Below are 26096 nucleotides of genomic sequence, written 5' to 3' on the forward strand. Positions count from 1 at the left end.
ATCTTAAAAAATCTTGCGTACATGTGTTATACATTGTAATGCATATACCAAATAATTCAAAATTTTGTCAATATTATTTGACGTTTCGAAAAGATTCTTTTATATATAATAACTAACATCATTACGTAATATAAAAATACAATGGTTGGCCCATATTATATCTCATCTATGATTAAATATTTAAAAATTTCCAATTCAATCATCTCTATCAATAATTACCTTATTGGAAAGAATATCATAATGTTTAATAAAGTGATACTTGAACTAAAAGGACCAGAAGGCATGTCGAATCGGATGTATTTAATAAAATATATCCAATACAACTAACAATATATGTACTCTGAAAAATAAAAATCGTGATTCATGAATACATTGATCCGAAGCTTGTTCGGAGTTTTCCACTCATAAGAGTTTATCACTCGTCCTGTTCTAAAGAATAGAAAATAAGGGATTGCTATACTTACAGACCATAGGCTTTGTGTACGTGCGATCGATGACATCCCTTCCATAGGTCGTAGTTCGACGTTGGATTTGCAGACTTTTCGGAGTCGGCGCGATGATGGTTCCCCGTGAAGCGCCCTCGCTGGATACGATTCTGCCCTCCACAGTAAATCTATCAGAATAAAACGAAGGCTTGGCGTGTGACTGTCAGCATTACGTGTTCGTTTTACGTGTTTTCGTGAAAGCAGTTGACACCAACGATATTATCAAACGGTTAATTTGTAAGGTGAGGAATCAACCTTGATTTGTCTTTCATAATAATTGCTTATGGATTTGCAGCTAAGTTCATGGAAAAATTAATGTCCCTGTGGTCGATCGTAAGTGTTAGGTAGGACATCGGGTATTATATAAAGTTCCTCAATTCCATGATCGAGTGTTTCTGTATTCGCAATTAGTGTATGTGTATCACTTATACGGAGCACAAGTGCTTACATATTGAAAAAGTTGATTTGTCTTGTAATGTTAATGAAAAGATGAATGTTGGTGATAAAAAAACTGTCGTATGTGAATTTCTGTTGACGAAATATATATCCTGTATTTTAGACCTGACCGTATAGTAAGTGCATTCTTCGAATATGCTGACATTTCGCAACATTTAAAATATCAGTCATCCTGCAAATTTTTTCGCGATTAATAATCAGAATGTATGATACAATGCTTTATATATGATAGGATACAATATACTGTAATATAGTAATCATAAATTACTGTTATTATACTACTGTATCTTATTCAGTTACGCTAATTTACATGTAATTTTGCATTTTATGCTTACAAAATCTATTAATTTTCCAATGGAGAAGTAAAACTAGATTAGCAGAAAAAGAAGTTAATATCGACCACTGACTTCTACGTCAGATATTGTAGGTGTTTTCACGTAACCGATATCGACAACAACGTGCCAACTCCGTGCCCCTGAATGACGCTTCCTGAACAGCTGATTGGAACATAGAAACGTGTCACGTTATCAACTGATCGTTCACGATACGTATTTATGTTACCACTTCGCACAGATACCGCGATACCATGAAACGCGTGATATCACAAATAACTACGCTATATTCGCAAAATAGCGGTATTTTAAAATCAGGCGCATTCATCGACCTATGAAAGTGTAAACAAAAGCCGAACTTGCGCTGTAATCAATTCGGAGATCGGCTGCTTGTTTCAGCGCGTATAAAAGATGCACTGGCGTGCTAAAAATATTATCGCTGATTAAATGCAAGAACACATTCCATAACCTACGCAACTGAATTTTATTGAAATTTTCATTTTCCTTTTTTAAATATACAGTAGAATTTCAAGAATTAAGAAAGAGGTTATGTATATTTACGATGCATTATCATAAATGAAGTCTATGAATGGGCAAACTATATGGATCATTTCTTAGGACGTATATTTACTATACCTTTGCGTTAATCGATTCATTAACGATCACTAATTTTTTTTTTTTTGATGAGCAGAGAGGTTCGAGGTCTGGTTGTAACTTTCTAACACGTACTAAAAAGGTTGGTCGTCAACTTATAAATGTTAGTGAATGCAAAGGACTTGAGCCTTTGTTTGATAACTTTTTCGGTTTGCACATCAGTATATACCATTTTTATCTCTGAAATGTTTCTGATAATTTGTTTCACGGTCATCGTTTCAAGGACTAGAATCGATAACAAAAATTTAAGATTATATCAGTTTTAAAATGCGGGAACAGTACTATTATATTTATCATATTTCGCAAAAAATTTAACGGAAGCTACTACTTAAGCAAATCAAAGGGAACCCATAAAAATGTTTGCCTATTTTAAATTAAAATATTCCAGATAGATTCGTATAAATAATTACATTTTCATTACTGCCAATTTGTTTTAATACGAGAAATATTTGTCTTTTTTGTCAGTTGACATCCTTTCATGAAGATTTTTGAACGATATTCTCAAATTATCAGCGAAACGACGTCATACGAGACAAAATAATATCACGTTTCGAGGTCGCATGCAAGGACAAACGCATAATTTATTTCTCCTTGCATTGAGCTAATGTTTTGGATGTTACTAATGCTGCATCAGCTAATGCTGCATCGCCTATGCATCAAACCAGTTGTATATAATATGTAATCCTCTTAAACGTCTTTTCTCAAGAATTATTATTCCTCTGCGTTGATGTCTCACTTTTAAGCAGACACAACAATTACACATAATTTTAATTCTATCTTAATCGATAGCCATGGATTTGTTAAATTTTGTATATCAATATTTTTATATGTATATGTACAGTGATGAATAAAAGTATCGGCACAAGCTATAGTTTGTTTTATAAAATTTGGTGGGAACTAAAAACAGCATGATGAATATGATACTTTATTTGATTTTCTTGTAAAATATAAGAAAAGTTGAGAATTATTACGATATTGATTTTGTTTCTTAAAACGTTTATGCAGAATGTTTATTTAGAGTAAATATTATAATCAAAGTTTCTATTTCGATTCCTATAACGGTTTTTATGTCGCTTTTAGTATACATTGTTAGTTTTACATCAATTTAGGTTAGGTTTGTAAAGGAATCAGAGTCCTACAATCAGTTCATGTATCAATTTTACAGTGATTAAAATTTTACGTTTCAGTAAAATAAGTCATTGTGTACTATTTATAATTTATTATTAAACTTTATTATTGAACTGTTTACTAATAATGAATTATGATTTAAACATGCATATGTAAGCTATAGGTTCGAAGGCTATATTTTACATATTTATACAAGATTTTGCAGAAAAATGTGGTTTTATTCGTTACTGTATATAATACCGTATATGAATTAAGCTTCTGTTTAATAAAGTTTGTACTGATCCATAATGTTTCGAGATATCCTGCTATAAAGTTAGAGCCGCATATTGTCCAGGTGCGTAGCGTTACGCAACGAGGTAATCCTTGATGAAACGAATTATAATAACGTGACCCTCAAAGAATATTCAACAAACTTAGCTCCGCTATAATTATATCATGTATATGTATACAAAATAAGGCCTAGTAGCTGTACTCTCTCATGATTGAATGTTTTATATTACATAATAGGTACTTTTATTAACCCTGCTACGCCCATGAATTTTTCACGTAATAATTTTTTAAGAAACTCTTCAACAAAATCTAAGACCAAAACAACGCAGCTGGCTTAAATGGCTATTAACTGTAATAAAGGCTCAAATTGATAATAGGTTATTAGATAGTGTAATTAAAAGTCATCCATCTTAATAGAAGTATTTACATACGAACTCATACCCTTCAATTATTAATCTAAAAATTCCACGTTCTCATCGATCATATTATTCAAACCCCTTTAAGGAACAAGAATAAAAACAAGGCTTTTGCGTCACTCCAGTAGTATTACCGGAGCCCTATCATCAAAACACTCTCCCTTCCATCCATGCTTGAACCTCATCAGTCATAACTGCTTTTAAAACGTCCAAAAATATCTATCTTATATTACTTATACGTATACATGTACCAGCGTTACCGATGGCTTACCTCACACCGATGATGTACAATTCTTTAATCTTCCTTTGACGTGTCCATATTTTTGTTTGAATGAGTTTGTTTGTTTATTGACAAGATAAGAAAGCCCAAAGTATATATTGTACACAAATATTGATATAAGCCATCCATTGGTCAAAGTTGTCAACTTCCTTTCCGGAACATTTTAATAATTTTTAAGTTAAGTGCCTTATAAAATTAGTAAAATTTAGTATCTTACATAATTTCATCAATATCCTCTATTCTTTGTTTTATGGCGTGAACCAATTTGGCAAATAAGCGGCTTATATATACATAGTAATTTTTCCAAAAATTCTCGTAATGCTGGTAAAAGTTCGGATATTCGCGACGCAACCGATAAAATTTTCTAACGGACGCAGTCGCTTATTTGGGGGAGTAAACATGATCCGAAACACCACGGGCATTGTACTCGGGAAGGTGAGAGCGTGTCGAGCGGAGTGGCTCGGCTGAGCACGCGGATGCTTGCTGATGTGCACGTGATTCCAACGTGCCACGGTTCCACGGCATCGACCGAGTTCCCCTTCCCCGTATCCCACTGATGCAGTCTCACACCACGCGCACTACGCTATTTATGTACATCGGTTCATGGTAAAATCCTCGTTTTCATTTTTGTCTTTCAAAGGGCTTGGAAAAGTGAGATCAATCAGAACTTTCTTGCACAATTGAACTAATATGTATTATAAAATAGTGAAATTTTGCCAGTAACAAGTCATTAGATTCTCTTATATTGAGTTTGATGATAAAGCAAATGAAATTATTGAAGTAAATTTTGTAAATTACAAGTTAGCCGATTATTTAATATAAAATTGTAAACTCGTGAACTTGTTATTTGTCAATTCATTAATATTATTACGATAGATTTCTGTTTATATGAACTTGTCGAGAAACAAATAACTTATATAATTGATGTATATACAATACATACAGTATGATTTTTCTCATCACCTATGATTTTTTGATTTATGGAATAGGAATTTATGTTCAGATAAATGTATCTAACCGTCACGGAATTCATTTAATCAGGTAATAACTAAAGTTTGGTTCAAATAAATACAGTCAATATAAACGGAGGTCTGTTGTAATCGGTAAACTATTGTGCACTCGGAACGTAGAATTTTTGTATTAACGATTAAGAAATATAAATCCATATGTGTGTAAATATTTACACAGATTCCTCTCTATTTATTTCCTCTTACTTGTTTGTCTCATGACACGAGATTTAGGCCTTTCCTTTTAACTTAAACACGATATCTTCTACATAGAAGTTAAAAATTTTGGAAAGACAAAGATGTTGCTTGAAAATAGAGGTTAAATTCAAGATTTAGGTACCATATATATGTTGTCGATTCGTGTCACTCTTACGAGTAAAAGTACTGCTCTCCTTCTCTTCAGTGGAAGATTTTCGCGTGGTAATAGAATCGTGATGGCATGCGATTTCTGTAATCATTCTAAAGATCGATTTTTGTAAACATTCTCGTAACTCGTTGTTTACACGTACAGAACTACTGAGAAACATTCGATGATCCAATTTTTTCATCGGTGGGATTCACGCGAAAATAAAAGTTCGAGAAGGTGCACGGTTGTGTAGTCTGGAAATTTTCTAAACGGTCGTCTGGTATAAAATTTGAAGGATTCGGATTACATGCGTACATTTTGCGACTCAATTCGTGCTTGGAAATAAAAACCTTTTCATATCGTAGTGTGGTGACGAAATTTTGTCAAAAAAAAAAAGTATTTTGTTTGTTCCTTTGGTAAAATGTACGATCGATTCTTAGTAGAAAAGTATCTCTTGATAGTAGTAGGCGTTAGGTGTAACGATTTCTTTTCTTTTTTTTTTCGCGCGATTGATTTATGTATGTGTATCACGAAGGCATAAGAATATCGTGTGCAAATTTAGAAAGCCAACTGCGTGTTGCTTTGCGTCCATTTAACAATATTTACAATGTTCCAGAGCACAAAATATACATTAACTGTGATGAGAAATTATTGGGTGCACAAATAAAAATAATTTTACGAAAAAATAAACACTATTCTAATAAAGAATACCTAGAAATTGTTGTTCTGGAGAAAATACGAGTGATGCATTCATCTGGAAATAGTGGAATTTATCGTGAAATACTGGTTTTTTAGGTTTATGATTCACTGTTCTCTTCATAGCACTCAGTATCATGTGATAAAGTTTTCAATAATAAAGATGATTGCGTGATAGAATGACTTACACTTGATTTTTAACAAGAAACTGTCTAATTGATAGATATACGTGAGAAATCTTTAGATTGCGCTTGAAAATAGAAGATTTTTGTCAAATCATAAAATCTCTAAATACTGACATCGTAAACATGTTTTCAAACGATAAGGATAGGTAAAGGAAAAGGAGAACTGTGAAATAGACAAGTAAAGTGGTCTAAGATATGGCGGTGGACATAGAAACAAACAGAGATATTTTTAGATAATTGTGGAGTATAAGTATTTTTGAGATATTATTGTTATTATTGCGTAATGCTAAATCGTACTGTGAAGTTTCTTTGTCTTCAAGTAGCACTGAACGCATCGCGAGAGTCTCTTTGTCTTTTGGAAATACAGGATGAGATCAGCTGCTTGTTGGTTCATTCACAGCGCATAAATTGCGTCGGTATACGTATTTGTATAACTAATAGTCATTTTAGTACAAGATAATAATTTTCTAAAAGGTGTTTATTGTTATTTGATCCTTCTGCATTCTTAGAGTGATTTTCCACTAAATCGTATCTTCCTATCGCTAGAAAATTATTTACATCTGAGGAAAATATGAAACAATTGTTATTGCTATATGTAATTTCTTGTTTCAATTTTATGCTGAAGATATTCTTAAGGAAGGTGAAATTCCTCTCCATTTTTGTTGTAATATTATCCACTCATAATAATACCACCACAATGTTATTTTTAACAATTATAAATAATATTTTACTTTCTTTTTTATTTTATTTTTAGCGAATATTAAATATAACGATAATAAAAATCGCGTTCGTTTAGCTTTATTGATTTTTCAAATAACAAAAATATACTCTGCGTTGAAATTTTATCCGTGATAGCATTAACGCGAATTCCTTTAATAATAGCTTCTCTCCAGAATTAAACGCTTTTTTTTCCTCTGTTCAAATAAATACAAAACCATGAAAAAGATATTTGAGAATATTACAGTAATCTTTATCATTTTTTCGTTCGATTTTCCGTTTTTCGTTGTGGAGAACTCATTTGCATCACAATAACTTACAAAACAATCTTTTCAATTCAATCTAGATTTCTTTGATACATAAATCCTTGGAATAATGATGATCAATGTCTTCTATTGAGCTGATCGAGTAATGGTATAACACCTGGTTAAATGAGATAACACACAATATTTACGTTTAAAATGTTATTGTTGCAGAGGATACTCTGCAGAACCTTTACCAGAAATAATTCAAGTATCGTTAATCGTGATGATGAACCATAGACGAGCATGATTTTATGTACTTTGAACGACTGTTATTGTGATGCTATTAGATCGTAGTTGCTCGTGTGGCATATTTTATTTCTGGTATGTTCTTTCGTCGTAAAGAAAAGATAATAATTTGATATTATGTATCATCGGTCGAAACTATCCTGAGCATCAACAAAGTATCTGTGTGACAGAATATTGTGGTCGTAAAACGAATTAAAAATGTATCTATTTTGAAGCTTAATTCTTTCTTAATTATGATGTCTTTTGATTTCAAGCGTTTAATTTACTAATATATCAATGACATCATTAATATTATTTGGTCATTTGAAAAAAAAAAAATACATTAAAGTGTCGTTAGACATTCGTTCACTTGTCGGAATTAACGTGATTGATATTTGGATGCACGTTGACTCAATATTGTGGCAACTTATTAATTGATTAAAACATCAGATAAAGAGTGGAATAATCTGAAAATTATTAAAACACATACAAAAGCTTGGTGAATGTTAGCTTGGGTGACTTTGTGTGAAAATTGATCGATTCTGTTCTGTATCAAGGGAACGTATTAGCGAGATATTCTCTAATACCATTTATTCGAATGGTTGAGCTGTTTTATTGTATAAGATTATTATATAAACAGTTTGTAAAGTACATATCGTGTAATAAAAAAGCGTCAAACAGCTACTGTTTGTACGAGATAAAACGCGTTGGTCAACAATATAATAATCGACTTCAGTATAACGAAGGCATTGACAAAGTAGTTTTCTTAAAAATAAAATAATAAATCGTATTTTTGATAACAAAGAGATAATCGATTGATGTGCGATCAAAATATGGTATAAAGCACGAATAACAGTATCTTTTTACCTATTGCGAATGACAAACACGTTCTTACACAATGCAAGCTGCATGAGGCACTATGCTCCTCCTCGAAGCCAAGGTTAGTATCGTAATTGCAGCTAATTGTATTTTGCTGCTGTTTCTTAGCTCTATGTGAAAACAATTCAGTTTCGTCTAGGTTTCCTTTCTTTAGAAATCCTTCTTAGAAATATTAGTGAAATAATTGCTCACAAGATGACGAGTTTAGAAAAATCACTTGGAAATGTTTAAAAGAGGAAAAGATTTATTTTACAGGACAAAGTCAAACAAATGCAGTTCAATTATTTCTCAATTATTCTCGCTATTATTCGATGAGTGGATGAAATGTGGCAAAATTATTACTTGCACTGGTTATTACGTGACATTACGACGGTATTATTACAGGATTATACTACTAAAACAAAATTTGCGTGGACTGGAATTTTCTCTATTATAGTTTGTTAATGATTAAAGGATTGCTAAAAAATAATTTAAAGCACCATTTAAAAAATTATTTTTAAAATATTTGGAGAATCGTAAAGTAAGAAATAAATATATGGTACTCTCATTGGTATTGTTATCACGAGTCCTGCTCCTATTCGCTATGAGAACTTTGTTCGTTATGCGAAACAATCAAAGACGGTTCTAGGACAAACCTAAAATAATTCTTAAGTATCTACATTGTCTTCTTATCGTGTTTCATGCTATTTCAGTACAGCATGAAGTAAGCATTTCCGGGATCTAGACAAACTGTCTGTCTCGGTCTGTTTCCGCGTGTTTGATGTGACTGCAAATTTCGCACCTACGATAATAACGATGCCAGTCAGATATAATGGCAAAAACACGATGTATTAATGCTAATAGATAGAATTAATTAGGTAACGGAGGAAATGTAGGCGTTGACGTTATCGTACGTCATTATCATCGAATTGACTTAGTCAAACAATGCGTTGAAAAAGATTGCAACTGCGTTGCGTTATTCTCTCTATTAAAATGGTGAACTCCTTTTAATTGACCTCGTTAATTAACCTTCTCACAATTACCTTGTTGTCAACAATCGTGATAAAGAAGATCATAGTTTTCTCTTTTTTTTTTTTTTATTTTCTATGACCTTCTTCAATCACGATTGTTAACAACACCGTAATTCATTTTTTTTTTTTTTATAGCTCTTAATATCTTTGCTATCATGTTTATTACAATGTAAGTATTTTCTAACAAGGCCAAATAATAGTTTAAAACGCAGTATTTCGCCTTCAAATTTTTCAAGTTTCAGTCTTTTAGATCTTCGGATTTCCAGACTCCCAAGTTTGTTACTATGCAATAATATCGCATTTACATATTTTTCACGTGTTATTTCACTGCTTGGTTCTTAACGAGTTAAGGATCAAGTAATACTAGATCTAACGTTAGGGCTGTCCTTTCCTCGTTTATTCTACTTGCCCCAAGTTCTTGTTTGTTGCTGACGATCGCTTATGAGTCAAGCAATTATAAACGTACCACGATGCAAATATTACAAAAAGATGCTCGTGGTTTATCGAATAAATCACTTGATAATGAATTATAGAAACTGAAAAACAAAGGAAACGAATTTCAGAGGCAACGTTTATTTTAGCTCTTACTGAAAAACTCGGGCAATTATTCTCGTAAACGAATGTTTAACCCAGATTTTGATAATTTCTTGACGATAACTGAACGCTGGCTATTATGATATTTCGTCTGAAACTAGTATGAGGGCCAACGCGATTCCTCCTACACATAACTCACAATCTTTTTCTATTTTATCTGTATTTTTATTATATTTCACAATCGAGTGTGCTTTTTATTTGCCGCTGAAGGACTCTTCTTTTCCATTTCCATTTACGTTCACGTGTACAACACATGATACTTTGTTTTATTTAAATATTGTAAATCGGTCGTTATCAGCATCGTTGCTGGCGAAATAAATTCGTGCAATTTAAAGCACATCGTGAAGTATTTGGAACAATTGGCGACAATTTCTTAGGGGAAAAATTAATTTCGTCTCAAGGTGAATCTTGTCTGAAATTATTCAGCGATTATTTGCATGCGGATTCGTATGACGTACGATGAAAATTGGACAGCATCGAAGGGTCATCGCGAAGTTGATAAGATCCATGTCACCACTTGATCAATAATAAACACATGGCTACATACATATGCGTATTATTTGAGTCAAAACAAAACAATGTCATTCTTTATAAGCACAACCATATGATATGCCATATGATGTGTCACATGAGTGCCATATGATACATCAAATTAATAATCGATCATCGTTATTTTATTTTATCGCACTGGAGAACACTAGTGATCAGGAAGGTTAAATCAAACATTTAAGAGAATCCAAGTAGTTAAATCTACTGAAAGATTCGGGAAAATTTCGAAGTTTATCGATCGTTTTTACAATCTTCTACGTCGTTCGAGAAAAGAATCAATTACCCTGTTCAGAGTCTATTCCAAGATATTCAAATTCCAAATTAGTCTTTAGCTTTTTTTTTTAAACAACTCTGTAAAAATCACGAGTTTTTAATTTTTCGTTTTTAACAATCGTTCAGTCAACATTGAATTTTACTAAGACAGAGCCACGATCTATTTTCACTAATTTATCTATTTTTAATATACCATTTTAATATCAATTTATTATCGTACTACATTAATTATAGTCTTTTATATATAACTTATTGCATTTTCATCGTTCCTTTACGCTACTTGAAACGATTAGCCAATTCAATATTGAAAGTATTTATATTAAATATAGAATCTGGGTATTGATTTAGATACTTAAACTAAACGTTAAATATGAAAGAAATTTCTCCCTTTTTTTTGCAATAAAAAGACTTCAAAGATATTAATTACGTTACTAAAGGTAATTTTTTGATCGCTTCATTCAGCGCGATATTCGTTAAATTTACTTATCGACTTTGAAACAAGTAAAGACATAGAAATAACCACATTTCGAAGAATATTGATTACTCGTTCAACAAAGTTACGCTTTAGGAATAGAACATTCTGCCGATAAGATAATGTTTATTAAATATCGACTATATATAACTTTCACACATCTGAATAATTAATAACGTATATCAGCATTTTTATTGTCTCAGAACATGTTGCGTTCCCATATTCATTGATATCGTGTTGTCTATATATCCAATATCTATTCGTTATACGAAAATACGAGATGTCAGACGGTTTCTCGTGATCGTTATAGAAAGATTACCTTATCTTAGCGATGAATAACACGCGATATATACTTTACATTCTCCGAATTACTTCTATGTGATTTCAAGAAATTTCCAATATCAGATGAAGATTTCCATCGTTGTTAACACGTCGAGGATAAGGCAATATTTTTGCAAATTCTCTAACAAGATATAATTATAACCAAGCAAATTCTCACCTGCACACCTTTAGATACAAAGACTACTGTTTCCCCTCTGAGTTTTAATTTCACGTTTTTTTCCATAGACGACGATTAGATGTAATCATGCAAATTCTCATATTAGTCAAAGATATCTGTTGTTGTAACGCTGGGTAACATTGCAAGGTAATTATTAATACTTCTTGTGTATCTCTTATATCCGATACCAAAAACGCAAGAAATATTGCTGATAGAGAAATAATTTTTTTTATTATAAAGAAGTATTCATTCTTATTTTGCTACATCGTCAAAAGGCTATATATGTTCACAAATTTATTTATACGATAGCTTTTTTTTTCTCTCTTATTTGTTATCGGTGAAGAAGATACAAGATTCTCTTGATTCTCACATCATCAAGGTCGTTCTAGCTGCACAGGAATAACCCAGTAGAATAAGTACAAGGAGTTGAAATATTTCATTTTACTCGTAAATAAGATAACAATCAGCGAATCGACGAAAAAGAATGATCTCATCGCGTTTTTCTCAAATAATTTTCGAATACATCGCGATCGATTCACGATAAAACGTAATATCGATAATACGTGAACTATTATCGAGAAACGTATAATTACACCTCTTCTATTGCTTTTATGTACTTCTATTGTTCGGAAACATATTCCACGAACAACACCCCAACGAAGATCATAGAATTTGCAGCACGGAGTCTCGAAATACGTGTTCGAAGAGTTAAATCGATTGCAGTCGTCATCGAAATAAAAACACGAGCTATCTCCGCCTCATTCATGCGTCTATCACGAAGCACTGGACGAACGTGAGGGCGTCGATATAGGAGAAAAACAGAGGTTGCACGTGGTACGCGAATGCTCGTACCTGCTTACGTTCCGTTTCTTCGGATCCCTACCATGACTCCTTTTCTGCCTACCATGACTAACGCAGCTTGAACGAGAAAGCCCGTCCGGGTATAAAAGTGAAGGAGCGTGAGCGCGCTCCACTAGTACGTTTTACGCGTTCACAGAGCAACGTACTCTGTTTTTACCAAAGTTCTTATTTTCTTCGTAACTCTAAGTCGTTCCCTTCCAATCGTTCGTTTGCCTTCAACCAAGTTTCGACTTAATATATTCGAAAGTGAGATAATTCCACGAGCGTTTGATCTTATTGTGAATTCGAAGAATCGAGTCGCGAGATTCGTTGACGAGATTCCATCCTCTTGAAGGAGACTGAAATTTTTCGAGAATAGATTTAGAGGGGAGTTGTTGATAATAGTCGAGCACACTGTGAAATAGAAGTAAGAAAAGCCTGATACAGAATGCCCGTCGAATTGGAGTCAGTGGCACCGATCACACACAAGCCCTTCTCACCTTGTAACGGGTATGCATGTGTTTTAATCTCGTTTAGTGAATTACGTTTATTGAAAGAGAGTTGAGGCCAGCGCAAGTGTGAAATTGCCTCGATTATCTTGATATATGATATAGTCGTATACGTACCTTGGTGGAGTCTTGTGTAAGAGGCAACAGCTGACGTGTAGAAACTGGGGCTAACGGCGTGTTTCCGCTTGCGGTTGCGGCTGCTTCAAAATTTCCGATACGTCGCTTGTAATTTGTTGGCCTTGTCTGGAAATTTTCGCTGTTTAATATAATTGACATTAACGTAATCAATTTATTTTCTCGCTCGTAGACTTTTATAAAATATAACAGTATCATATCTTTTCGTACGGCGGATACAATTTCGCTCTTCAAATCGTTGTATTTCAATTTTGTTTTCGTGAAATGGACGAGATCTTCGACGTTTTAGAAAAGATCTTAGTATAAACTTGAAACGAAGAATCGCGCATATAAGCGAGAATTCTTTCGTTTTCGACTGAATCGAAAATGACTCAAAGAACGTATCAGTGTTGACATAGCTTGCGTTATATATGTGTATATATAAGCTTGACACTGAGAAACATCCCAAAAATAATTTTCTCCGTTTTTACTCCCGATACTTTGTATCCAGACTGCGGATGTTCATACATAAAATTTTAATTCTGCAAAAATACATACGATGCGCGTAATATTCGCTGTACGAAAATTAGAAACGAAAAAATATAATATCCACGTAATAGCATTTAGTGGGTAAAATAAAAAGCGCAGAACGAAATATACCTAATTTACTTCTATTCAAAGTACCCTTCAGCCTATTCATTGGTGTCTCTTTGCAGGGAGAAGAAGATGAACAAACTATGCAGGCAGGTGTCCATCGACAGCCCGAGCGTGACGGGTCGCGAATGGGTGTTCAGTTTCGACGTTCCTGTTCCCGATGTTCCGGCGCACGGAGCCCGGATCCGGGTGATGTGTGCAGGTGCTTGCTACCATCCTCGTCGTTCGCCAAGCCTATCCAGCCTGACCTCTGTCTCCAGTGGAAGCAGTTTAGCGACAGATGTTTCTTTGGAGGGTGACTTCCCAGCATCGTTGCCTCATCACGGAGTCCGTGACGCAGCTCTGTTCCCTGGATACGAGGTAGCAGGAGTGATCGAGTCGCTTGGAGCGAATGTTCCCGAGGACTGCGGCTACACGGTTGGAGATCGAGTGATTCTTTATCCTTACGAGGGAATTCCAAATGGATACGTCGAATACCTGGTCGTTCACGATCTGAAGTATCTTATAAAGATACCAGATAACGTCAGCCTCAGCGTAGCGGCCATGTTACCAGCTGGTGCTCTATTAGCCATGAACACCGTTTTTGCTGCTCATGAACACGTTCAAGCGGTGCTGAAGCAGAGAGGCGAGAAGAGCGTTTGCAAGATTCTAATTGTTGGCACTGGCGGTCTGGCACTTTGGGCTCTGAGAATCGCGGCGTATCACTTCAGCAACATGAAGGATAGGGTTACCATTACAATCGCTTCGCTGAAAGACGATGGACTAACTATGGCTCAGGAATTCCAACGGTGAGTTGTTTTGAGCGTCGGATAGGACGACCTTGTTGATGTTAGATGGTAGACGATAGGAACTGTAAATATGTTTCTTGTTGTAAATACGTGTCTTATTGCAAATACGTCTTTTACTGCGAATACGTCTCTTATTGCCAATATGTTTTCTTTGCGACGAAGAAGCGAGATTCTTCGAGAGAAATGATATTCTTGGTGTTGTTAGCTCCCGAACAATGAATTCTCGACATTTTGACCTGTCATCTGACCTTGGACATTACGTTTCTCTGGGAACTCAGTGACAGTAGTAATGTTTCGTCAAGCTCATAGCCTGGAAAAACTGAAGATAAAGTACTTTCGATAAACTAATGAATTTTAGTTCAAATAGATTAGAGGTAAAAGATTCTCGAAAAAATCAAGTATTTTCATTAAGTTGGAACGAGGATTTCCTACCGTTTCGTATTTGTTGACTAACAGTTGAAAATCCAATTCGTATGCGTCATTAAAGACTCAAGTATTTCTCTTTTTATCTAGAATTCCGTAATTAAATTGCATCTTATCAAATATAAACAAATGCTTATCTGGATACACTTGAGCATTAGCGTATCTATTGAGAAACTTATATCACATGATAACAAATAATCATGTGATATCACATATAAATTTTTTAACGATTCACCATGGGAATTGACCTTCTCTTGAAGCTAGACTCGCCTTTAATTGGTTGCTAGATGAACGACGCGTATTAAACCGAGCATTGTTCGTCGTTGATCTTTGAACTAGGCAGCTGGCAGTGTTTGGTCGATTAGCAAAGCCGTTTTGTTTTTGTTATTCGAGCTAATTGATCGTGTCGACACCAATGATAAAGTCATTTAGATACATCGACGTTCTGCTCGATTCTATCTATCTTTTCCGTGATTGCTATTACATAAATTCGTATCTCGGATCTCTTCCGCATACTTTTATATACGCGATGAGTCATCCGATTTGAATATTATATAAACCGATAAAAAGGATTGAAAAAGAGATCAAAACATGTCGTTGTCTATATGTATGTATAATGTATTCCAATTTCTGATAATCACTGCACTCTGTCGTCTTTCATTTGCATGTACAGCTTTCAGCAGTCGATTACCTTTAAATTACTGGCGATCGATGTCTCCCTCGTTCTTTTTTGCCGGCAATTATTATATTATACCTACCGTGATGTGTCATCGTTGACAATTCTATTCATCTACATATTTATCTACACGTTCATTTCCATACATAAAAAGGTAAAGAAAAAAGGGAAAATGATGAAACTCACTACGACTTATAGTTATCTACTTAATTATATTCCCAAATAATAATTACAATTAAGAGAAACAGAAAAATGCTATCTTATTATATATAAATAGACAAACGGGGAAATAGATTAAAGTTATTATTTTAATCTATATCGGTGATATTAATTATTAAAGGTATTAGCGCATTGATGTGTGGGTAAATAAAAATTGTCGGCAAACTAGGTATCGGTGAAATCGTGTCGATAAGGACATTTTCGATGAAATGATTGTTGGTGATTTAAAGGTAACTGTTTGAGCACTTGTCAGTAAGTAGTTGGTTTAGATTGGTAGAAGTAGTATTGTTTGATATGTAGTATTGTCTGTTATTCAGTATCACGTTTAGGAATAAGGAACATGACTTAGATATCGAAATTAATTTATTGAGGGCCAAGCAGTGAAGTAGTGCATAAACGCAACATTATTGGGAAACTTGAATAAAGTAATTTATATATTGTAGATAGAAGAGAGATGTATTACAATAATGGATACTTCACGAAAGCTCAGTAGCATACTATTAGTGAGCCTTATATGTGAAAAAATGTTCAAGATATCCGAAGTACAGTGCTCATTGCAACATTCAGAGGATAAAGCAAGTTTCCGTTTAGGTTTCATTCTTTTAATCGTATTCAGAAAAACATCAATTTACGTGAACATCCACAGTCTACTCGCTAGATATATATAAATCAGAGATATAAAAATAACTTCCATTAAAAAGTAGATATCTTATACTATTTATAAAATTTCGTAAAATTATAAAACCTAGATTTCTGGAAACAGCGATGGAAAGAATTCCCTTAATAACTTTCGTAACAAAATATTACAAACCAAAATTTAATAACATATAAGTTGATCGAAGATATTACAAACGGAATATTGCATTACACTGAACATTGGTTGTTAATGAATTGACAAATCAGTCCCCTGTAACGATTTAAAAATTCAAACTCTATCCCAACACCTCGATCTTACAACTAAATAATTTCCCTTATCGAAACATATTTCAATAAAACATATTTTCATTAAATCCAAATAAATCCGATTTGGTTCAGACAATACCTTGATCGCCTAAATCTTTCTACCCTTTTATCGAAACATCGTTTTAATTTCCGTTCGATCCCCTATACATATGGTGCAAGAAATTAGAGTAGATAGCTAAATAACCGAGTCCATCTGCATCCTACCCGAAGTCCATTCGATTTATTCACCAACAGTTTCCTTTCTCACTACAGCGTGAACGTGGTACAATGGAGCGAGGATCTGTACGAGAAACAGCTGATCGAGCGCACGATGGATGCCTGTCAAGGTCACGTGGATGTGGTGATCGATTTCGGTACAACCTCGCGCAGTCTACATCGCAGTATGCAGTGCCTGAGCAAAGGAGGCGTGGTGTTCGTGATCAAAGAAGTGGCCGATCGATTGCTACCAAAATTCAGCAGACGCGCGGAGGAATGGCAACAGAGTATCAAATCAGTGGAGGCTGGTACCCTGGAGCAACTTCGCGAGTTGGTCGAGCTGGTGGCTTCTGGTGAAATCGAGCCCCCGCCACATACCGTTTATCCTGCAGAAGAGGTTCTCGACGTGGTCCGCAAGCTGTGTCACTCTGAGATTCAAGGTCGTGCGATTTTACGTTTCTATCCAGCGGATTAAAGGATTTTCTGGAACTGAACATCTTGTGCCGCGCGGATCGGCACGAAACGCGAATCGGAAAACGACCGAGGAGATTTGAAGAATAGACGGTAGCCGGATCAACTTCGGTTAATTAGGTATTGAGGCCAACGTGGCTGAACAGTGTGGATACTTCGAACACTGAAGCTTCACAGAGTAATCGAGAGCATGGGTCGTTGAATAATGTTTCTCCTCTGCACGAAATGCAGGGAGCAAGGAGAATAATGGTATAGTTGTCCTATGAAAAACGTTAGATCACTGGGCGATTAATTTATATACAAAGTAATACGATTGATCCTTGGATGAAGCGAAACGAGAAAAGTTGGACGATCCACCGTATACCACTGCGTATCTATTAATGGTGTATTATACGATAACGACTACCTTTGGATCGGTTCACATACTTACATATATTGTATCGTTGCTATGTGCAGTACCGATAAGTGCACACTTACTCGCATCTTTCGTTTCGAAGGCGTTTAATCACGCTTCCCAGGAATTTGTTGAAAATCATCGTGAAATTGTATGGTCATAGAGTAGAGAGTAAAGAGGTATTCGAGAAACGATGATGTCATGGAAACGTAGGGAATACCACAGAGAAAGTTTTATCGCTGAATTGAATACACCGTTATGCATGCGAGATTTTCCATGGCTCTTTCGCTAATATCGTGGTATTGCTTTCACTTAAAAGTTGTTAACTTAAGAATGTAATTATATATTTCATTTCCAACGTCGAAAGACTTTGCCAATATTACCTAATGAGCTGTTAATACATTGTTGACCAGTTATTTTACGTAAAAATTAACGCGTACCACCGCCTATTTTATGCAAGATCGAACAATTCTACTTTATACATAAAAGCACAAGTTAACCTATAACCGATCAACAATGTGTTAAGATAAGATTTTAATATAAAATATATTTAACGCTCGAGTTGTTGAACTTTAATGATCTGCGACTATAACAAAGCACAATCTGCGATAAAATTTGAAAGAAACGTTTCTGAATACCTTGCCAACCATTGAGAGTTTAAGAGATAACAGAGTTATCGACTAATAACTAAGTTAAGTCTCGGGTAGATTTTAACCTTACGTGGTATATATATATATATCGGATACACGTATAAATCCGATGTATCAAAAGATGATTAATGGTACTGTTAAATATTTAATGTCAATTGAATCGTAATGGCCGTCATGATTTCAAGTTTTTAACATGTAATACCGGCCTGTAATTGTTCGTTGAGGAATTCGATTAGGAAAGACAAAGTTATGCGGGGAGATTTTGTAATCAGGTCATCAAGTATCATCGTTTAAATGACATAAATCATACTCAGAACGCATTTCGCACACGTACTCGGAATATAATCGAGCAATTAAAATGTGGAAGGAAAACACCTCCTAATTCGTTAGGTACAAATAATGAATCATATCGGTCGGCGGTTTTACGAACGAAACTGTCATCACGTGAAAAGAAACGTTGCTTTACCATTACATGTAGATTTGGTAAACGTTTGCATTTAACGAATGATATAACATTTATAAAATACGATTGTCTCGTAATCGAGACACCAGAATTACTTTCGAACGTGTTATCACGTTTCGGGGCATTTTCGCAAATTATGCTTAGGTATCAGTATTCCTTTATCACATAGCGCAATTTAGGATAAGTTGATCATTTTGTGCGCGTATAAGGAAATAACTAATCGTATCTCATATCGCAGTTATTACATCTCTACCTTGAAAGACTGTTTTCTTTATTTAAGTATAATTAACTTTTGTCCTTTTTATTTCCATTCTCTCTTTTTAATTTTTCATTGTAAACCTAGGTGATAATTTAACAGCGTGGATACGTGTTACCACACGTTATTCTACTGACTGTTCGCTGTGGCAGTAATTGTATTATATTATGGTGATAATACAACAGATTTATTAAAATAATTGTACTTGTTTGTATTTCATACTACACCTTCATTAAGATCCTTGTTGTCTTCCTCTACATGAATTCTTGTGTTTCTATCCGTGTGTATCGAATGACTGACATTGAAATCGATAAAAATCGTTAATTCGTCGAAAGTAGGTTAATCGATTATACAGAGGTTTCAATTTATAACGAAAAGATCGAGTATGCTCAAGGACTTACTATTAACTAATTAAACTGCAATTTGCTTTTTAAACTGCTCTCCATTACCTTCTCTCCAATGAATTCATTGTCCTTAATTATAATAAATTGTTGCCGGTCGTCATATGTGCCAGATTATTTTTTTCTTTCCTCAAGATTATTATTAATTCATGCAGCTAATGAAATACTTAATATTAATTTATAAATAATTTCTGAGATCACGTCCTTCATTTACATGTCCAGCCTGTAATACAATAATATCAATATTTAGTTTGTACTTGAGTATGCAATTTATTTTATATCTTCAGTTTCTTTTACTTTGTTGCGCTTCTTCCTCCTGTGCCTCCTATCGATACCATTGATTTATCGATAACTATTTATAAAACGGATCGTTTCTACATGCCTTATGTGCCATACTCTTCATTTTGATTATGGGAAAATATTATAAAGTAATTTCAGCTGATCCTAATTCAAAATGCAAATTAATAATTATTAATGAAAATATAGGTCATATTAATGGTTTCTTTGGTTACATAAAATACATATCGCAAGTATCCTCAATTTGGATGGTGAGCTTCAAGCAGAGAAATCTGCCTTTCTTATTCATTTGTGTATTATCTGATGTGTATTATTAATTGTTGTTGTTGTTAATTGTGTATTATTAATTTGTGTTTAATAAATTATTTAGATAGACTAATATTGACACAAGAATTTTATTAATATATTTATAATTTGACAAATATGGAACAATAAAGATAATGTATAATATTAAATATATATGTACATATTTTTATATAAAATGCAAAACAGTATTGATATTTTATAAAGTTAATTAAAAAATGTGTATAACATATACATATAATATATAGATATTTCAAATGTATATAATATGTAGATAAGTTATATATATTTGTAAATAAAACAATAAAATTTTAAGATTATTTAAAGTGACACATATTTATAGTATCACAGAAGTAATGCATTATTATAAGTAAAGTTAAAATATACATCTTTCAATTATATTTCACACATATATGTATGTATTAATAAATACTGAGGAAGTACCTTTAAGCGTAAAACATGTAAGCATAAGTACTATTATTAGAAACCAGTAATGTTATAATACTTTTCTATGAAATTAAAATATACAAATGATATGTATTAATATTAAATTAAAAATAATATCTCGAGCAAAACCTAATATTTAATATAATCATTATTCAATGACTTAATTAAAATTTTATAATAAATGAAACTATACATATGCATTGGAACATTAACATCAACAATTTAATACATGAACATACTGAACTGATATTTTATTTGCGAGTTTATTATTTTTCTGTGGGTGGATCCCGTAAATAGTTCTTGGGTACGTAACCTTTGTTACCGTAACGATCCTCCATAAGCCACCATTCATCATTTCCTTTCTCATCATGAGGTCTAACGAGTCTCAATGCTTGTCCTTTAACGACAGGCAATGTTCCAGGTATCTTTGTAGAAAAATCATATTCTGCATAATAAAACTGGAAAACAGTGTAATTTAGTTTAACAACAAAAATTTCCTTAATATATTTAACACGTTCAAATCGGCGTGACCCACCGTTGGACCACAATCTGCACTTCTATCTGGCGGCGTAGGTCACCGCTGAATCATATCTTTTTTTACCATCAGGCGACGTTATCCACCGGTGATTTACGCCATTTACGTTTCCAATTTTAATTTATAAAAATGTAATTTAACGGAAATAATATGGAACTGGAATAATATGTTATTGGGGAAGGCGCGTATGAAAAGACTTGAATGTGTTAATATTACTTACTTCATAGTTTAAATTTTGATATTGTTGAACTCTAGGAATTTGTTCAATGTTGCCATAATAGTGATTCTCTTTCTTCGTGTCTTCGTTAATGTTAAGGTCTAATAATTCTTTCAAATGTGATTGGGATGTAGTTTTGATTTCTTTTTCAGGAGAATCCATGCAAATTAGATTAGAAGATACAGATGTATTACTGTATCTATCTGAAGTAGTAGCTTCATTGGGTAATTCAGCTTGTGTTACTTGTTGAAGTTGCAAACTTTTTGAAGGTAAAAATCCTTGAGCAACACCGTTATCTACAAACCATCTAGTGGCATCACCCATAGGATCTTGCTTCTTAATCACTGCGACTAATGTCCCATGTGCTGCACCCATATCCAAAGAGGAAGTGCTTGCTATATTTTCTGTAACAACATATAATTTATCACTAGAGTATTTCTTTCTTAATGCAATTCTTTGTCTTTCCCCTTGTGGACACCATGTGGATTGAGCTTCTTCTATCCGTGAGTTTAATCCAGCAAATGCAAAACGAGTTATTTGGTTCCACAATAAACTATGATTAACTAAAAATGACTCCAAAATGTCCGGACGTGATAATTGAGTCGAGGTCTACACATATAAATAAATATGATCAAATTTTTAACCTTTACATAATCGTACATATCGATTGTTTTATTTGAAATACCTCGCAAAGAGACAAATATCTTTTGGTAATTTTTCCACATAAAAGTTTTCTAGCTTGTGCAAAAGCACTAACACAGTCAACTAATACTTTTGTTCCAGCATCAATCACAATTGGCAATTCTTCCATTAGTTGATGTGTTAAAGCTTCATAATTACTTTTTGCTGTTGATAATTCATCTTGTGCCTATATAAAAAATAAAATGTCGTGATGTGTCTATACAGTTTAATCGCGTTATTTAAAGAAATAATTAAATACAATAGAAGCTCACAATTCTTGATTCTTTATATTTTTCACTTTTAGAGATAGCAGCGTCATAATCAAGTAATTTGTCATGTGTCTTTGTTATTAACACAGCAGGTCCCTCTAATAAGGTTGCTAAACAATTAACTGGTGCACTAACTCTATTTTTCAAACATATCTTCAATTCTTGTACGAATTGTGACCAAATTGTGGACCTTATGTCTCTAAGTCTCATTGCTTCAACATTAGGTGTTCCTTGATAGTATTGAATCAAGAAATCTGATATCATTTCTCCAGAAATAGATTCATCGCTTAAATATGTAAGGCACTGTTCAGCATCTTTAGCTAAATGTAAGACGCATTTTTCAACAGATCTAAATTGTTTCACAAGCTCTTCAAATTCTGGGTCAATAGCAACATTTGTTAATCCTAAACTAGCAGAAAATCGTGTACTTAATCGGGTAGACATTTTTGCCACAGAATGCATATTAAGTTTAGCCATTTTTCTTATTAATGTGTTGTCATTACCCAAATATTTTGATACTAAGTCTTTCCTACGTTTATATTCGTTAATATGACTGGCAACAGCAGTCATAGTCTTCCATGCTTCCTCAACTGTAGATTTATCTGGATGGTTGTCATCAGTACACTATAAAATAGTTGCCTAATTTTAAGGAAGCTTATAATACACTGGTAATACATATATAAGTATTAGCATGACTTACCTTTACTAACTCATATAATATAAGGGGATACTTTAATATTCGTTGTACTGGCTTTATAAGAATAGAACTCATATCAAAGCAAGCTACTTGATACCGCAATGTTTCAATTCCTTTGTTGAATACTTTCATTATTTCTTCATTATTCTCATACTGAAATCATATAGTAATCTATAAAATACTTAACATATAAAAGGTAAAAAAGAAGTGATTTTAATATAATAACCTTTTTTAATAAAAATAATGCAGCTTCATGATTTCCGCAATATTTTACATAGACGCCTTTTAGTTTTTCAGCCATTCTTGTAAAACAAGGACCAATAGTTTGTAATTCTTCATCACACCCCTTCATTGCTCTTAGTATCAGATCTAATAATTCTTCTGCAACTTGAATAACGTCAAAAAGATTTCCGAATAAAGTAGTCACATCTATTCCCAAAGATTCAAGTTGACTTGGATTATGTAAGTTAAATGTTTCATATGTCATCCTTAAGTCGCGAACATATTCCTTTTCGGTGAGAACTAATTCCGATATAACATTCTGTCTTTGGTCTGCTCTTTTCCGTTTAATTTCTAAATTATCATTATCAGTAATGTTGATTTGATGATTCATATTATCTAGAATTGAATTATTCTCTGTTGCACCCTTTTGTAGCGGAGTACTACCCGGTGCAGGTACAGGTGGTGCTGGTCTATGAGGTTCTGAAAGTCTTTTTGATTTTTCTTCCTTTGTTCTTTCAGAAACTGCGTCATCGTGTCGTATTATTACAAAATCTTCCAAAATACTAACATCTGATGATTCTATAGGCAATGGACTCAAGTAACCTCTTGGACATAAACCAACTTTACCAAAGTGATCTTCAACATTAACCCAATCTGAATTTACCATATTAATTACTTTAACTGTATCAGCTTCAAAAATAGTCAAATCTCCATCCATTTGAGCTTTAAAAGTGTAATCCACTTTTGCTTCAGTTCCAGGCACTAATTCATCATATTGTATAGTGTTTGTTTCTTGATTACAGAAATTTTGTTCATTGTTTGTTTCGCTACAATCAACTATGATGTTAACATAAGACATAGGAAAAATGCCTTTTTGATTATCTATCGTACCTTCTAACCATTCTGAATCTACATGTTTAATGAGATGTACCACTTCTCCTGCTCCAAAATTAAGCTCATTTGGAAATTGAGCACTGAATGGGTATAGAGTTATAGCATATGGATTTACATCTAATGTATTCAGATTATTGATATTTTTTACATCTTCTGTTACACTTGAAGAAGAAGTTGGTTTGAATTCAGGAAATAAATCATAATAATTTGGTGCAGGTTCTTCCACACAGGATTTTGCAGAAGGCGTTTCTTCAACGTTTCTATATATACTTTCATTGCAATTTATAGATATAGAAGAATTATTGTCCGTAACAGATGCTATATCTAATTGATCTGTGCTGTCATTTATATAAGATATAAACCCTTCTGGAAACATACCCATTTTGCCATCATTTGTTATTCCATAGCACCAACCATCACCTAGAATTTCTGTGACAGTGACTATTTCACCTTCTACCAAATCAAGTTCTTCCTCAAGCTGCGCTTTTAAATTAGTTTTTATTCTAGCTTTTTTTCTTGTAATCTTCTTCTCTAAAGCTTTCTGAAAATGATAGAAATTAGTGTTTTTAATGGTTTTCTTATTTATATAATAAATGCAATTTAATTACTAGATTAAAAAGTTAATTTATACAAATAATATACCTTCAATAACTTAGTGTCAATTTGCCATACATGTGTTAGTGGAAAAATACCCTTTTTAGAATTTACTTGACCTAAGTACCATCCAGATCCAACATCTTGTACTCCAATAATAATTTCTCCTATATTCAGGAAACATATGCATTGGAATAGTTCCGTTATTTAAAAGTATACATATGTACAAACACAAATTACCTTCGGAAAAACATAGATCTCCATCTTGTTGTCCTGGAAAGCTTGCAATTGATACAAACAAACATTCAGAATCATGGAATGATGGAATTTCTACTTTGTGTAAATGACTTGAAGGAAATTTTCCAGTTCTGCCGCGAGATTCTCCATAACACCAGTGCTTATCTATGACACTATATACCTATCCCAATTTTACAAAAAGAAGAATGTAATTAAATACAATAGGGTTATAAATAAATGTTTATGTACACATATATTTTTAAAAATACCAAGAAATGTTCTCCTTTATGTAAACTTAACTCTCCATCAACAGTCGTTAAAAAGTCGGATAAAACTTTCGTGAGTATTCCTGGTTCCATTTTTATATAAAACTTAATTTAATCCTACTTTTAATTTTGGAAAGTCACAATTCACAATTCTGGAGAGATTGACACCTTGTCAGTGTAGTGTGTCGTGATAAGACCTTTAGTCACGTGGCAAGAACATCTGTTCAGTTACGTCGATCCTCAAATTTAACTCGTGCGTTTGAATATATCACACGAAAACATAGGAATTAAGTATTTCAAGATATTATGAGGTTGATAAATATTTCAAACATACGTCGAAAAGTTAATTTAATAATCTTGTAACATATACTATGTATTAAAGGAAGTAGAACGTTAATTTTAATTGAAAAGTGCATGCAATGATTTCTTTTATTTAGAACAAATTTATACAAATACGAGTATAATTAAAACTAAAAACTATATTTATTTTGACCGTGAATATTATCCGGCATTATATTCAATTTTCGAACAGTTTGATACAAGAGTTACATTTTAAACAAGGTTAAATAAAATATAAAAGCTTTTATTCTTTATTTTTATACGTTTTCTCTCCTACTTATTGAACATAGAGGAACAACAGTCC

The 26096-nt window shown here is 33.3% G+C and overlaps 2 protein-coding genes and 2 long non-coding RNA genes across 6 annotated transcripts; 1 reads left to right on the plus strand and 3 right to left on the minus strand.

Annotated features, from left to right (window-relative positions):
* The first annotated feature begins 573 nt into the window (after nt 1-573).
* Nucleotides 574-19592, plus strand: LOC117215773 (quinone oxidoreductase). 3 transcript variants are annotated; one of them, XM_033462245.1, is made up of 3 exons: nt 574-727; nt 13958-14683; nt 17199-19592. In XM_033462245.1, the coding sequence occupies exons 2-3, from the start codon at nt 13968-13970 to the stop codon at nt 17632-17634; spliced, it is 1152 nt and encodes a 383-aa protein (XP_033318136.1). In that variant the 5' UTR covers nt 574-727; nt 13958-13967; the 3' UTR covers nt 17635-19592. The 3 variants fall into 3 exon arrangements, with proteins under 3 accessions (XP_033318136.1, XP_033318134.1, XP_033318135.1); XM_033462243.1 differs by lacking the exon at nt 574-727 and adding an exon at nt 12846-13128; XM_033462244.1 differs by lacking the exon at nt 574-727 and adding an exon at nt 12846-13128 and having other exon boundaries at nt 17217-19592.
* LOC117215774 lies at nt 12718-25715 on the minus strand. The gene is made up of 3 exons (XR_004489206.1): nt 25705-25715; nt 15969-15973; nt 12718-12852 (listed from the first exon to the last, which is right to left on the minus strand). It is a non-coding gene; the product is annotated as an uncharacterized LOC117215774 (long non-coding RNA).
* LOC117215775 lies at nt 19780-20404 on the minus strand. Its single transcript, XR_004489207.1, has 2 exons — nt 20092-20404; nt 19780-20017 (listed from the first exon to the last, which is right to left on the minus strand). It is a non-coding gene; the product is annotated as an uncharacterized LOC117215775 (long non-coding RNA).
* On the minus strand, nt 20676-25788 carry LOC117215771 (dynamin-binding protein-like). The gene is made up of 9 exons (XM_033462241.1): nt 25457-25788; nt 25191-25368; nt 24999-25117; nt 23467-24897; nt 23244-23393; nt 22547-23167; nt 22279-22461; nt 21597-22202; nt 20676-21299 (listed from the first exon to the last, which is right to left on the minus strand). The coding sequence occupies exons 1-9, from the start codon at nt 25544-25546 to the stop codon at nt 21108-21110; spliced, it is 3570 nt and encodes a 1189-aa protein (XP_033318132.1). The 5' UTR covers nt 25547-25788; the 3' UTR covers nt 20676-21107.
* Between the last annotated feature and the right edge of the window lie 308 nt (nt 25789-26096).

The sequence above is a fragment of the Bombus bifarius genome, unplaced genomic scaffold (assembly GCF_011952205.1).
Source record: "Bombus bifarius isolate JDL3187 unplaced genomic scaffold, Bbif_JDL3187 scf7180000009790, whole genome shotgun sequence".
In the NCBI taxonomy this organism is placed as follows: domain Eukaryota; kingdom Metazoa; phylum Arthropoda; class Insecta; order Hymenoptera; family Apidae; genus Bombus; species Bombus bifarius.